At 44.5% G+C, this 15,000-nt stretch overlaps 2 protein-coding genes across 4 annotated transcripts in view; both read right to left on the bottom strand.

Annotated features, from left to right (window-relative positions):
* The window catches only part of LOC115807243 (sodium- and chloride-dependent GABA transporter 1-like), a 10,614-nt gene extending 1,981 nt beyond the window's left edge, over window positions 1-8,633 (bottom strand). Inside the window, exons 1-13 of the mRNA XM_030768113.1 lie at window positions 8,471-8,633; window positions 8,167-8,301; window positions 7,496-7,706; window positions 7,277-7,409; window positions 6,864-6,998; window positions 6,443-6,546; window positions 6,230-6,354; window positions 3,721-3,833; window positions 2,945-3,085; window positions 1,680-1,779; window positions 920-1,020; window positions 650-820; window positions 444-510 (exon numbers count right to left, since the gene is read on the bottom strand). Of these exons, the coding sequence (XP_030623973.1) occupies window positions 444-510; window positions 650-820; window positions 920-1,020; window positions 1,680-1,779; window positions 2,945-3,085; window positions 3,721-3,833; window positions 6,230-6,354; window positions 6,443-6,546; window positions 6,864-6,998; window positions 7,277-7,409; window positions 7,496-7,706; window positions 8,167-8,301; window positions 8,471-8,633 (1,699 nt within the window). The remainder of the gene's footprint in view (window positions 1-443; window positions 511-649; window positions 821-919; window positions 1,021-1,679; window positions 1,780-2,944; window positions 3,086-3,720; window positions 3,834-6,229; window positions 6,355-6,442; window positions 6,547-6,863; window positions 6,999-7,276; window positions 7,410-7,495; window positions 7,707-8,166; window positions 8,302-8,470) is intronic.
* A 2,514-nt stretch (window positions 8,634-11,147) lies between these two features.
* kcnip3b (Kv channel interacting protein 3b, calsenilin) overlaps window positions 11,148-15,000 on the bottom strand; it is an 8,101-nt gene continuing 4,248 nt past the window's right edge. For all 3 annotated transcript variants that reach the window (XM_030770178.1, XM_030770181.1, XM_030770179.1), the window contains exons 5-8: window positions 14,840-14,947; window positions 14,358-14,462; window positions 13,856-13,918; window positions 11,148-11,195 (exon numbers count right to left, since the gene is read on the bottom strand). In XM_030770178.1, the coding sequence (XP_030626038.1) occupies window positions 11,148-11,195; window positions 13,856-13,918; window positions 14,358-14,462; window positions 14,840-14,947 (324 nt within the window). The remainder of the gene's footprint in view (window positions 11,196-13,855; window positions 13,919-14,357; window positions 14,463-14,839; window positions 14,948-15,000) is intronic.

Below are 15,000 nucleotides of genomic sequence, written 5' to 3'. Positions count from 1 at the left end.
TGCTGCCCTCTAGTGACATTATTGCTAAAAAACAAGCACCCTAACCCTAAAATCCATTACCCTAAAACCCATTACCATAAAGCCATTCAAGTTACATCAGTTATTCATCTATGTTTCTTTTGATATTCTCTTTGTTCCTATATTCATATCCATCTGCCTATCTTCTTCATAAATAAATGCATAAATAAGATTACTTCATAAATAAACATGTTCAGTCTTCATGAGTCACACTGTGTTTAGAAGTAACGCACAGACACCATATTAAAAACGACCCAAAAGGACAGTTTATTTTGTGCAACACAGGCATCACAGCTGTTTAAAGACAAAGTTCCTCGTGTCTCCATCCCTCTGGACATGAGAACTGAATCTCAGTCAGTTCTATGTTCAGTGCTGTGTTCAGCTCTGTGCTCAGAGGATCAGTTTCCCCCGACACAGGTGATGACCTCCTCTGACAGGTGGAGTAGATCGCTCCTCCGGCTCCAGCTGGGGAGTAACTGAAGCTCTCAGTCTCTAACAGGGTAGAGGGGAAGACGTCTATCTTACAGAGTATTTATTTTATTCAGTCTTTATTACAGGACAAAGACAGATAATTCTCTGATCAGTGACACGTCAGAGAGAATCATCAGTCCGGTCGCTGAGGTTCACTCACCTCCCGGAATGTTCCTTTTCCTCTGTACAGCTCATGTATAGCTCCAGCTGGGATCCACACGATGGAGACCAGTGTGAAAAGCCAGCCTCCCCCCTTCGCCCAGTCCGGATACTCATACGACTTCCCATAGCGCGGTGGGCGGTGCTGGACAATGCTAGAAACCAGGATGATCTGCAATTAGAACAACAACAACAACAACAACAAAAATCACAAAATCTGTGACCACGGAGGGGTTGTAATCTTTTAACCGAACGTGAAGAGAGAAGTCACCAGAATCAAGCCTGGGGTTACGACCAGCCAGCAGGCCTTAAAGACAGCGTGAGGAGGGCGTCCCAGTATCGCCGTGATCATACTGGAGAAGCGGGAGAGACCTGAGGGGGGGTGCAGAGGTATGAAAAGTCTTGGCTTCAACAACTCACTCTACAGCATCGGGTCAAACTGCATAATGACTGTACAGGCCCACAGAGACCCACTGCACACCATCCACTCTCTCTTCTCTCGCCCTGAAAATGTAGTTTGTTTTGCAGAAACTGCACTAATTTAACTATTTCAGATGAATTTAAGTCATTCATTTAAGAACTGATAGTAATTGTACATTTTTGTTCAAACAGAACCTAATCAAACTGAGTGAGTGATCGGAACTCAGCAAGTAAAACAAACCAGAGATTCTCACGGCCACAGCTACAGACAGAACTCCAAACGGAATCAGAACAGATCTAACAGAATCTTACATGGTGTTCTACAGAGAGAACTCCAAACGGAATCAGAACAGAACTAACAGAATCTTACATGGTGTTCTTGCTGTTTACTATTCTAATTGTTCACTGCTGAGCTGATATTGGTTTTAGAATCTCACAACTTGGGTTTGCCTTTCAATTTCTGCAACATTCAAATAGGAAATTGTTTGGAAACAGCTGATTTTTTACCTCACAGAAATCTATACAGGGTTCAAAAAGTAAAAGAAAATTCGCTGTGTGATGTGTTTTTCCGAGCAGCTACAGTGTGATGTGGAGAAGGGAAAGGTACTTGCCAAAAATCCAGCTGATGCCGGCCACCTCGAAAAAGGTCATTAACATGGCGGATACAGCAGCGCCGTAATGATCTATCAGCTGAAAGAGGAAGACGCCCCCCTGCATGAACCCAACCAACACAGACCCGATTTAAAATAAAAATAAACCCACAACAATCTCACAAAAATAAACACACAACAATCTCACACTAAATAAACCCACAACAATCTCGCACAAAATAAACACACAACAATCTCACACAAAATAAACACACAACAATCTCACACAAAATAAACACACAACAATCTCACACAAAATAAACACACAACAATCTCACGAACCCCCCCCCCCAAAACAATCTCGACCCCCCCCCCCCCCCCCCAAAAAAAAACCCCACAACAATCTCAAAAAAAACCAAAACAACAACAACCCTAATCCTGGAATCATGCTAGACTGCAAGAGTGTAGTGCATGAAGATATGAATTTGCTCTGCTGTTGCTACAACACGTTTTTATATATATATATATATATATAAACAAACTAATGAATGTTCTAAAACAAGATGTGTGTTAGCTACACAGGCTATTCACAGTGCGTCCCTGTGAATAAAGACTGCTTCAACCGACCAGCAAAAGGCAGCAAAACTATTCTCACACGAACACAGTCCTGTGGAAAAAAAAAGTGATCTTCTGTTTTGGATTCGCTAGACTGTCTCCTACGTAAGCTGCTGCTGGCCGCAAACGGCAGACAAAGGCACCTGCCGCAGGAGTGTGTGGGAACGCCGGGGTTTGGACGACGGGTTCGCCCCCCCCCCCCCCCGTTTCTCACTCATCAAGTTTAGCAAACAGGTGAGACTGTTTTTAACAAGCAAAGACATGTGATAATGTAAAGTAATGTTAACCACAGGAAGGTTTCAAAAGACGTGATAATGTAAGGTAATGTTAACCACAGGAAGGTTTCAAAAGACATGTGATAATGTAAAGTAATGTTAACCACAGGAAGGTTTCAAAAATGTCTGCATGTCTTCCGTGTGTGAGCGAAAACACTGCACGACAGACAGAAATCCACATTTCATCAAACACATGAACACCTCTTAAATCTGAATGTGCATTTTTTCTCCCAAAGTTGGGAAATATTTGAATTTAGACATTCATTTTGCAGGCTTGATATCTATGTATATTTATACATCTACACACGCACACACATTACATATGCATGGACTTTGGGACTCACAGACATACACTGGGTTTTTCATGTCAGTACTGTGAGTGATGGGGCAGAGTACCTGAGTCACACAGGGGAGGCCCAGGAGAAAGCCGGGAACACAGAGAACCAGGACCACCAGCTCCTTCCGTCTGAATCTGACAGGGAGTCTCTCCCCCAGACCATCCATCACACACGTTGCCACCATCTCCATGTGGGCAAACTGCTCCCAATCAGACAAGAACTCATGACAGCTCTGATGTGTGTGTGCGTTTGTGTGTGTGTGCATGTGCGTGTGTAAGCGTGCGTGTGGCAGACCTGGGAGTGGGTGGCAGGAGGATTATTACAGGGTAGGAACCATACAGGAAGTAGTTGTCTTGGGTGAACAAATTAAGCTTTAGTTTGAGAAAAACTGTGGGGGGAGAGAAAAGAAAAGTTTGAAAGGCTCTTTGCTGCCATCTGCAGGAGAAAAAGATGTAAAACTCAGTCTTTATTTCACTGGTTTGTGACTTAAATGCTCCCACTGCTCAAACACAAACCTCTCTGAAACAAACCGGCTTTTCAGTCTTACTGCACGGCTGCTATCTCACCCAGTCTGGGTCTCATGCCACTCCACACTTCATCGGGACGTGATGGCCAGCAGCTCAGTGATTGGCTGATTGATATCAGCTGCTTTTCTGGTGATGTAGAGAGGAGATGCTTGTGCCTGTCCACCGTGTACGCCCCAATCCCCCTGTGCCAGCCAAGGTCTGCCACAGCGTGTGTGTGTGTGTGTGCACGTGCGTGTGTGAGTGTGAGTGTGTGTGTGCATGTGTGCGTGTGTGTGTGTGTGAGACTGACATGGATTGCGTGTCTGACCTGACTGTCCAAACCGAGGCAGAGTAACATGAGGAAGAAGAGGAAAGCCCATAACTGTGCCAGAGGTAATGTGGACAGAATCTCTGGATAAACCACAAAGGCCAGACCAGGACCTGAGGAATGCAAGTAAGGTGCACAACATCACTGCAAAACACTGCTCACAACATCACTGCAAAACACAGCTCACAACATCACTGCAAAGTACTGCTCACACCATCATTGCAAAGTACTGCTCACACCATCACTGCAAAACACTGCTCACACCATCACTGCAAAACACTGCTAACAACATCACTGCAAAACACTGCTCACAACATCTCTGCAAAATACTGCTCACAACATCTGCAAAACACTGCTCACACCATCACTGCAAAACACTGCTAACAACATCACTGCAAAATACTGCTCACAACATCACTGCAAAACACTGCTCACACCATCACTGCAAAGTACAGCTCACAACATCACTGTAAAACACTGCTAACAACATCTCTGCAAAATACTGCTCACAACATCACTGCAAAATACTGCTCACAACATCACTGCAAAGTACTGCTAACAACATCTCTGCAAAATACTGCTCACAACATCACTGCAAAATACTGCTCACAACATCACTGCAAAGTACAGCTCACAACATCACTGCAAAATACTGCTCACAACGTCACTGCAAAGTACAGCTCACAACATCACTGCAAAATACTGCTCACAACATCACTGCAAAGTACTGCTCACATCATCACTGCAAAGTACAGCTCACAACATCACTGTAAAACACTGCTCACAACATCACTGCAAAACACTGCTCACAACATCACTGCAAAGTACAGCTCACAACATCACTGTAAAACACTGCTCACAACATCACTGCAAAACACTGCTCACAACATCACTGTAAAACACTGCTCACAACATCACTGCAAAGCACTGCTCACAACATCACTGCAAAGTACTGCTCACAACATCACTGCAAAGCACTGCTCACAAAATCACTGCAAAGTACTGCTCACACCATCACTGCAAAGTACTGCTCACATCATCACTGCAAAGTACAGCTCACAACATCACTGCAAAGTACTGCTCACATCATCACTGCAAAGTACTGCTCACAACATCACTGCAAAACACTGCTCACAACATCACTGCAAAGTACAGCTCACAACATCTCTGCAAAACACTGCTCACAACATCACTACAAAATACTGCTCACATCATCACTGTAAAACACTGCTCACAACATCACTGCAAAGTACAGCTCACATCATCACTGCAAAGTACAGCTCACAACATCACTGCAAAGTACAGCTCACAACATCTCTGCAAAACACTGCTCACAACATCACTGCAAAATACTGCTCACATCATCACTGCAAAGTACAGCTCACAACATCACTGCAAAGTACAGCTCACAACATCACTGCAAAACACTGCTCACAACATCACTGCAAAATACTGCTCACATCATCACTGCAAAGTACTGCTCACATCATCACTGCAAAGTACTGCTCACAACATCTCTGCAAAATACTGCTCATACCATCACTGCAAAATACTGCTCACAACATCACTGCAAAACACTGCTCACAACATCACTGCAAAATACTGCTCACATCATCACTGCAAAGTACTGCTCACAACATAACTGCAAAACACTGCTCACAACATCACTGTTAAACACTGCTCACAACATCATTGTAAAACACTGCTAACAACATCTCTGCAAAATACTGCTCACAACATCACTGCAAAGTACTGCTCACAACATCACTGCAAAGTACAGCTCACAACATCACTGCAAAATACTGCTCACAACATCACTGCAAAGTACTGCTCACATCATCACTGCAAAACACTGCTCACAACATCACTGCAAAGTACAGCTCACAACATCACTGCAAAATACTGCTCACAACATCACTGCAAAGTACTGCTCACATCATCACTGTAAAACACTGCTCACAACATCACTGCAAAACACTGCTCACAACATCACTGCAAAGTACAGCTCACAACATCACTGCAAAGTACAGCTCACAACATCACTGCAAAACACTGCTCACAACATCACTGTAAAACACTGCTCACAACATTACTGCAAAGTACTGCTCACAACAGCACTGCAAAACACTGCTCAAAGTGCTCAAGACAAACAAATCAAAATCAATCAGTTAATCTTTAGACATAGAATGTGAGAATTTGGGTTGAAACCAGTGTGAGGCAGGGCAGGTGGAAAGTGCTGGAAGCCCAGTGTGTGTGTGTGTGTGTTAAACATTGGCGAGTCGTGCATGCTGATCAGAGACCGAAAGGAAACACCAACATTTGGGAGAGGATTGAAATAGGAGACAGAGGACAGAAAATCCAAAGAATGACTGAACCTTCAAAGGATTTTCATCCAATACAAGTAACTACATCAGCAACTGATTAACAGTAATGTGGGTCAACCATCAAACCTCTTATGACACATTCACACTGAGAGAAAACACAGGGCGAAACACAGGAGGGTTTTTACCACCCACGGCGATTTCCTCCACGGCCAGGCCACGGACGTGAGCCATGTAACCGAGAGCAGAGAAAATAACGAAACCAGCGAAGATACTGGTGGCAGAGTTGGTCATAGCGGTAATGATCGTGTCCCTACAACAGTAAAACATTCCGAATCAGTGCCGTGTCCTCCACACGGAGAGGGACTACACGTGAATGCTGATGAGCCCTGGCGGCAAACCTCAGTATGTTGTTCTGAAACTTGTTGTGACTGGCTAAGGAGATCATGACTCCGAACCCCATGCCCGTGGAGAAGAAGATCTGAGACGCCGCGTCGAGCCAAACCTGTCAGGAAAAGAGCATCTCGTTTTCTTTCATCTGCGTACATAAATGAATGAATGAATGAGTGAGTGAGTGAATGAATGAATGAATGAATGAAAGACTTGTTAAGGTCCTGTGTTGTGATCCTGTTGATGCAGCAACCGTATAAAAGATGTTATTCCAACGAAGCAGTGTGGATTCGGTGAGACATACTTTAGTTTGACATTTTTACACAAATGACTTTGTTTTAAAGATGAGTACTGAGATCCCGAATCTTTGGGGGGGGGGGGGGGGGGGGGGGGGGGGGGGGGGGGTCATTTTAGGTCATTTTAACAGGTGACCTGAATCTCCCTTAATTTGTGCCACTTGGGTCTCAGGAAGAAGACGATGCCATCCCAGGCGCCTGGCAACCGGACGTTGTTGATGAACAAAGCCAAAAGGACGACGTATGGAAACAGAGCTGTGAAATACACCACCTGTAAAAACAAAAACAAAAACAAAACCATCACAACACAGAACACACTGGTCAGTGCTGAACCGCTTAGCCTGTCCCCTCTGTGTGTCAAAAAAAAAACACCACAAACTCTCTCTTCTCTGTGACTGAGTCAAGTCATATGTCCTCTTAATTCTTTCATTTCAGATCTATACTGACATCTTTTGTCTCTTAAACTTGACCTGGCACGCATGCTAACATTCCTCGTTTTTTCAGCGTAAAGATTAACCAGACCCACATACATTACTTGTCCTCACTGACCTTCCCGGCGGATTTGACCCCCTTGAAGACACAGAAATACTCGATGGTCCACGCCAGGATGAGGAGGCCAAACAGTTCCCAGCGCATGGTTCCCATATGATCTATACCCTCGCTGATCTCCAGCAACCTGTAACTAAAGCAAAACGCGGCTTTCAGTCTATAGACACGATTCCAACAGGATAGCGCACTTAACGGAAACGTGTTAGCATGCCGACTTACTCAAAGAATTGCTGACTGGCTGATTGCGAGTGTGTAGCATTGCTTGGAAGAAGGGTAGAGCAGTTCTCTCTGATGTTCCACGTGTTGTTACAGGACTGCCAGGGTAAAGTAGCTCTGAACGTGTTAAAGAGGTAATAAAGTGTCCAGCTTATGATGGTGTTGAAGTAAGCGGGGAAAATGAAAGAGATTACGACCGCAGAGGCACCCACACCTGTACATGGACAAAGCAGTCAGCATGTAAATAAAATACACGTGGCCAACACAAAATAACTCGTGTTTGATGATAATCACTATGTCATTTGCATTTAACGTTACCGTAGACTTGATTAACACCGTGGCTATTAAGGCGACTGTTAAACAAACTTTTCAAAGAGACTGCGTTCTTTTACTCTTGGCTCAATTTCACCAGTGCGGCAGTATGATTCTGTTCAAACAGAATTCAATATTATCCTTTAAATCTAATCATTTGTTTAAACGCTGCTCTGAATTTCCCTAAGCTTGACTCATTCCAAACTGTCCAACAGAACAATAAGGGACAGATGACTGACGTCAGTGCAACCTTTTGACTCCCGAACGATCATTTCACCTCCCGAGACATAGGGATCGCTGCTTGTTCAACTCATGTTAATATCACATATTGGACCGCAGCATGCTGCTCCAGATCCACGTACCCTTCAGCAGAGGGCAAACTTTGGCGATAGCTGCGATCGGACCCAGTTGCGTGTACTGTCCCAATGCATATTCCATGAAGAGCAATGGAACGGCGCAGAGAAACAGCATGACGACGTAAGGAATAAGGAAGGCACCTGCGCACACAAAAAAGAATCCACTCAGTACAACTAGTTACAGAGTTACAATCTTTTACTGAAAAAAACAAGAAATATTTTCTTTAAATTAACAGACATAACTGAAAAAAACTTTTTTAGTGGAGAAAGGGGAAAAAATCGAAAGTAGCCTAACTGCTGCGTTTCTTACCTCCCCCACTCCTGTAACAAACGTATGGAAATCGCCAAACGTTACCAAGCCCGACAGCATATCCGACGGCAGCAAGTATAAACTCCGCACGACGCGACCACACGTCTCTTTTCTCCACAATTTCCCCTGCATTTTTCAGAGGCTGGTCCATACCTGAGTCCATCGCTGCTCTCCGATGTTACTATCCAGCTAAATTTTCAGATCCTGTAACGTTAAGATGTTGCATATGAAGCGACTGCAGACACTCTTCTCGAAAGTTTTTGACTAACGAGCTATGTGCAATTTGCAGTTAGAACATGACGTCGTATGCTTTTGCATAGGCAGGTAAGAAAATCGTGTTAGACCTCAGCATCAGTGTTGTTGAACACTCAAACTCCTTTGTTTCTGTATTGTGTTGTTAAATAGTATAGGCCACTTTCCCTGCGATACCTCCAGATAAAACTGCATAAAAAACGTAATCCTATGGTCACATTTTATACGTATTACAGGACTCAAACCTGGAATCCACAGGTGTTTTCAGGAGGAGAGATCTGCCGCACAGTCCGCGCGCATCCGCGGCACTACCGCCTCGGCGAGTCTGACTTAAACAGGTGGAGGCACGAGACAGACCTGCTGCACCCTCCGTGCAGAACATCTCAGCTTTGTAACGTTAAAACTAAAAGTACAGACCGTCCAATAGGAATCTTCACACCGCCTCTATAGCTGGACAGCCTTCGTTTTTTTCTCTTTAAATGGCCGTGGAGACCGCCTTTATTGTCAGTGGTGTTGAACGTGAACTAACCATTGTGAACAACGTGATAGGAAGGTTTTCAGTCCAACAATTCTCCAAAATCGACCTAAAGGCATATATATTATTACACATCAAAAACAGTAGACATTGCATTTTAATCATAATACCAGGCCTGGCGCTTATAGGCTATTGCTTACTGGGCGCAGTAAGCAATATACGCCAGTCAATGTTATGGTTAACGATCGGGTGGGGATCGGAGTTATTCAGTTTTAGCTGAATGAGTAACCAGTGCAATTTATGAGTAACACCTGTCAACGCTTAGACTGACATAGAAAGTTAACTTGGTCTTGGTTATCAATGACAAGATAGAACCTGGGTGGCATGGACACCACAATTAAGCTGATTTTGCTAAATGGTAGCTTGGTTGGTATGAGTAGCCCACGCTCTCGCCTAGCATCCCTGCACTAGTTACAGACAATAAAACGCACTGTCTGTTAACAGGTCAAATACTGTGAAGAAGTCGGAGGAGTGTGTTTATATCATGGATTCACAGTTAGTTATTAATTTTATAATACCTTTATTCAGTTCGATAGTTTATCATTCTTTTGGTTCACAGAATTGTGCAGAAGACTCGTTATTTCAAAGATAGTTTGAAGTTATCAGTGCTTTTAGGGACACACAAGCTGAACTAGTATACATAAAGTATTTTTATTTCAAGTAAATACTAGATTTCGACTATAGGAAGTATTGCTTCTTGTGTGGCCAGTTTGCAGAGGGTGTTCTTCATTTGTCAAAAACAACAACAACAACGACTGAAAATGCAACAAATTTCAGTTAGTCATGCAAAAGATACTTTATTCAGGCATAATTCATCCACATGCCACATAGTTTTTGTAAATCGCTTTTTAAAATATACACCTATATACAAACAGTTTCTAATGTTTGTTTTTAGTGTCCACAGCTGAGGAGTTCTGTTAAGGACAGAATTGTTTACTTCTCCTGTGGAAACAGCACTTCGCTCCGCAGTTCACTCTCTCTCCACAGTCAGCGCTGAAAACAATGCCTGAAGTCAAAGTGGAAAAGAGGGTCTCGGTGGACTGGCATGCCCAGGTTGTAGGGAGTCTCTGTGGGTTGGCATGCCCAGGTTGTAGGGAGTCTCTGTGGACTGGCATGCCCAGGTTGTAGGGGGTCTCTGTGGACTGGCATGCCCAGGTTGTGGGGGGTCTCTGTGGACTGGCATGCCCAGGTTATGAGGAGTATCTGTGTGTTGGCATGCCCAGGTTGTAGGGATCTCTGTGGACTGGCATGCCCAGGTTGTAGGGGGTCTCTGTGGACTGGCATGCCCAGGTTGTAGGGAGTCTCTGTGGACTGGCATGCCCAGGTTATGAGGGGTATCTGTGGGCTGGCATGCCCAGGTTGTAGGGGGTCTCTGTGGACTGGCATGCCCAGGTTATGAGGGGTCTCGGTGGGCTGGCATGCCCAGGTTGTAGGGATCTCTGCGGACTGGCATGCCCAGGTTGTAGGGGGTCTCTGTGGGTTGGCATGCCCAGGTTGTAGGGATCTCTGTGGACTGGCATGCCCAGGTTGTGGGGGGTATCTGGTTGTTGGCATGCCCAGGTTGTAGGGATCTCTGTGGACTGGCATGCCCAGGTTATGAGGAGTATCTGTGGACTGGCATGCCCAGGTTATGAGGGGTCTCTGTGGGCTGGCATGCCTAGGTTATGAGGGGTATCTGTGGGTTTGCATGCCCAGGTTGTGGGGGGTCTCTGTAGACTGGCATGCCCAGGTTGTAGGGGGTATCTGTGAACTGGCATGCCCAGGTGGTCGGCACCGTGCAGCAGGGAACATAGCGGTTAGGCAGGTGGAGGGAGAGAGAGGCTGGGAGATAACAGTTGTTGCGGAGCAGAAGAACCATGCCGGAGGTCACAGTCCACAGTCATGGCTGGTCTAGATGACATTATCAAACAGCTGCATGGAACTCATTATGTTTTCATCCTGGCACAGGAAACAAAGACAGAGAATGACAGAATACTGTTTACAGACACAGAGACTGAGCACTGACTGCAGACACAGAGACTGAGCACTGACTGCAGACACAGAGACCAAGTACTGACTGCAGACACAGAGACCAAGTACTGACTGCAGACACAGGGACTGAGTACTGACCACAGGCTACAGACACAGGGACCGAGTACTGACCACTGACTACAGACACAGAGAGTGAGAGAGTATTGACACACAGACTGAGAGAGTACTGACAGCATCCTTTCCTATGCTGATGCTGACTGTTATTAAAGACAATACACACCCCCTCCACTCTGAGGTACAGCTACTCCCCCATGGTCGACACTGTAGAGTACCCCTGGCAAACCAAAAGGTCTATGAGAGATCTTTTTGTTCCTCGTGCAATTAACCTAATTTATTTATTTTCCTGCGGTCAGCGAGCTGCAGTTCTCCTGTGACTGATGTATATTTTACATTGTATGGATGTTGTATTGTACTGTTGGAATTCAATGTGCATTTGCTGTGTTTGGTGAAGCTATTCTGTTCTATTCTATTCTATTCTAATCTATTCTATTCTATTTGTTGGGCGGCAATTGAAGGAGAGATTTTTTTACAGTGCAAGACCTGGGTTATTAAATGTTCCACTAATTCTGAGATTAAATATTTTACACAGACTCTCCCAATATGTCCCTGTTTCCCTCTCTCTGACTCTGTCTCTCTCTCTCTCTCTGTCTCTCTCTCTCTGACCTTCTCTTCCTCCCCCTATGTCCTTGTTCCTTTGACCCTTTTTTTTATGACTCAAGCCTGTCTGCACTCAGGACTAACGCACATCAAAACAAAAAAAAACCACTTCGCCTTAACGCCTAACATTCACCAGTCTCGACGATTTAGCGCAGCAACATCACTATCATTTAGCCACAAGTTGATAACGATCATTTCCAACGAAGACCACGTTACCTCAGCGTGCAATCTGCATCCCTTCACTCATTCAGAGACTACACAGAACAAACGAAAGAAAATGAAACCTGTTTGACATTACCGAATAATCACACGTGTTGATCCTGTGATGAATGACATAGTCGTAAACGTGCTATAAGGCTCTTAAATGACCACTGGCCTAGTAACCAGAACTTGATTCTTAAGTTGTAAGAGTCGTTCGCAATATTAGAACAATCGTATTTGATGTCTTACGCAAGCATAAAATGCTGCCGATACGAGACTTAATCCTTTTTTTTTTTCCTCTGGGAAATTTTGATCCATCCAGGGAGCAGTAAACACACAAACATTCAGAGCAGTTTTTACTGCCGGTCCTGGGGATTGAACGGGCAACCTTTCGGTCCCAAGCTCACTTCACTACCCTTTAGACCACTTCACTAACCTTTAGACCACTTCACTAACCTTTAGACCACTTCACTAACCTTTAGACCATGGCTGCCCTAGCAAGCAGGCTCATCTAATTTTTCTATTCCTTAGCTGGAAACAGTTATGGAAACTTATTGAAATTGAGCTCAGATTAGCCTAACACTTCCCAAACTCCACAGAATGTCCTCCAGACAGAGACACCTCCAAAATGAGAGCAGTACCCCCCCCCCCCCCCCCATTTCCAAATCGGGTAAAAACCTGCTATCCTACAGCCCAGCTCAGCTCAGCTCAGCTCAACAGGGCGCTGCTCCGGTTTGTCAGTTATGTGGCCCATCTGTTCTTGGCATCAGCCTCAGCTCATGCTGACCTGCTCGCTCTCGGGAAGGATCTGCCTAGTCTCATGCCACCTCAGAAGATCCGCGACACCGAGACTCTTCCGGTACCAACCGGACGTGGTCGCTCACGGCCTCCTAAAGTCGTCTCTGTAACTCCGGTCTCTGACAGCAGAACATGACTGGACCTTCTCTTCTTCTGCCTGTCCTCTCCTTTCCTCACTACCATCAGTGAAAGTAACTACAACAGCACTCAGATAGTGCCTTTTGGACAGGTTTGCCTCTCCGTGAGTAATAATAGTAATAATAATTAATACATGCGTGAAAGTTGTTGCTTTCAGGTATAATGAAGGAAACAAGGCTGTTGTCACTTCACGGTATATAATTAGTTGTTAGTTTTCTCATCTGTAGTTAAGATGTTGTTGTTATTGTTTTGTGTGTGTGTGTGTGTGTGTGTGTATAGTGAATGTTCCTTAGTTCCACCTAAATCCCAATTCAATCAACATTAGATTCGCGCTGTACCGTTTGAACTTGATTGTTGTAATTAACGTTTACATTTGCGTTTCTATTCTCTGAGTGATAAATTGTTCTCATGATACTGAATGTCCTGATCCAGGAACTTAGTTATCTAGGAGTATTGAATTAGAGGAGTATTATTGCACTTGCTACATTCACGCTATTATTTAATGCATGTTAACACTACTGGAGCGTTGTCTGGAATAATTTCTTGGTTCAGTGTTCAGAGCACTGTCCTATGAATAGAGTTTATCAGAATAACGGTAATTTAGCAGGGTCCAGATTCTCAAATAAGGTCATGGTTAAAGCTGAGTGATATTAATATTCAGTCTAATATTCACAGTGAACCAGTAACCTATTCTATTCTATTCTATTCTATTCTATTCTATGCTACTCTACTCTACTCTATGCTTCATCAAACCAAACGCTTTGCTTACGCACCCTCTGACAGGTCTCGATGAACTCATCAATGGTGACCACTCCATCCCTGTTCCGATCCATTTTCTGCAACATAAAACCATGGACCGGACTTCAGTTGTGAAGCAGATGAACAGCAGGTGTGACAGATGGCTCTGAACACTGACACTACACAACACCACTGCCCAGACCTGAGGGGCATGGTTTTAAAACATGCACATGACTGGGCCCTGTCCCAACACTCTTACATGCCTCTTACACCTTGTGTTCTTTCCTAAAGTCATTAAAGTCATTATTAAAGTCATTCACATTCTCACAGGACTGAATGCGATGAAGGAGATATCAAACAAACATCACATGAATGCCTTACACATACACAGAACATACATATGTTAGGCCCAGTCATTCACATACACAGAACACACACATTAGGCCCAGTTCTGCTGCCGACTCCCTCAAATCATTCTGGAGCTAACACACACACACACACACCCTTAACACACACACACACTCACACTATATGCACCTGGAAAAACTTCTCTACGTGTTCAAAGGGGGCGTCTTCCCTCACGCTGGGGCACGTGTATTTACCCATCATGTCATAGATAGACTTCATGACGGCCAACATCTCCTGTGAACAACAGAAACACACGAAAATGAACATGTCCCTCACGTGCGACTTCATAATGGCCAACATCTCCTGTGAACAACAGAAACACGTGAAAACGAACACGTCCCTCACATGCGACTTCATAACGGCCAACATCTCCTGTGAACAACAGAAACACGTGAAAACGAACACGTCCCTCATGTGCATGTGTGTGGCACAGAAACGGCGTGTTCCTCTCGGTGTTTGAGGATGTATCAATGTGTAGTGTGTATTATGTAACGCAGTGTGTATTATGCATCACTTTTCATGTTCACACACACACACACACACAAAGATGTGGATAGTTTATGAAGAAATCGTCTTTTTGGGGGGGGGGGGGTGTGTCAGGTGCTGTGTACCTCTTTAGTGATGTAACCGTCTTTGTTAATGTCGTACAGATTAAAGGCCCAGCGCAGCTTCTCTGACACAGATCCTCTCAGCAACACAGAGAGACCAATCACAAAGTCCTGCCACAGAATAGAGACCAATCACAAAGTCCTGCCACAGTACATGACCAATC

This window comes from Chanos chanos, chromosome 3 (assembly GCF_902362185.1).
Source record: "Chanos chanos chromosome 3, fChaCha1.1, whole genome shotgun sequence".
In the NCBI taxonomy this organism is placed as follows: Eukaryota; Metazoa; Chordata; class Actinopteri; order Gonorynchiformes; family Chanidae; genus Chanos; species Chanos chanos.
Note: the sequence above shows the minus strand (reverse complement) of the source record. Positions and strands in the feature narration are given on the sequence as shown.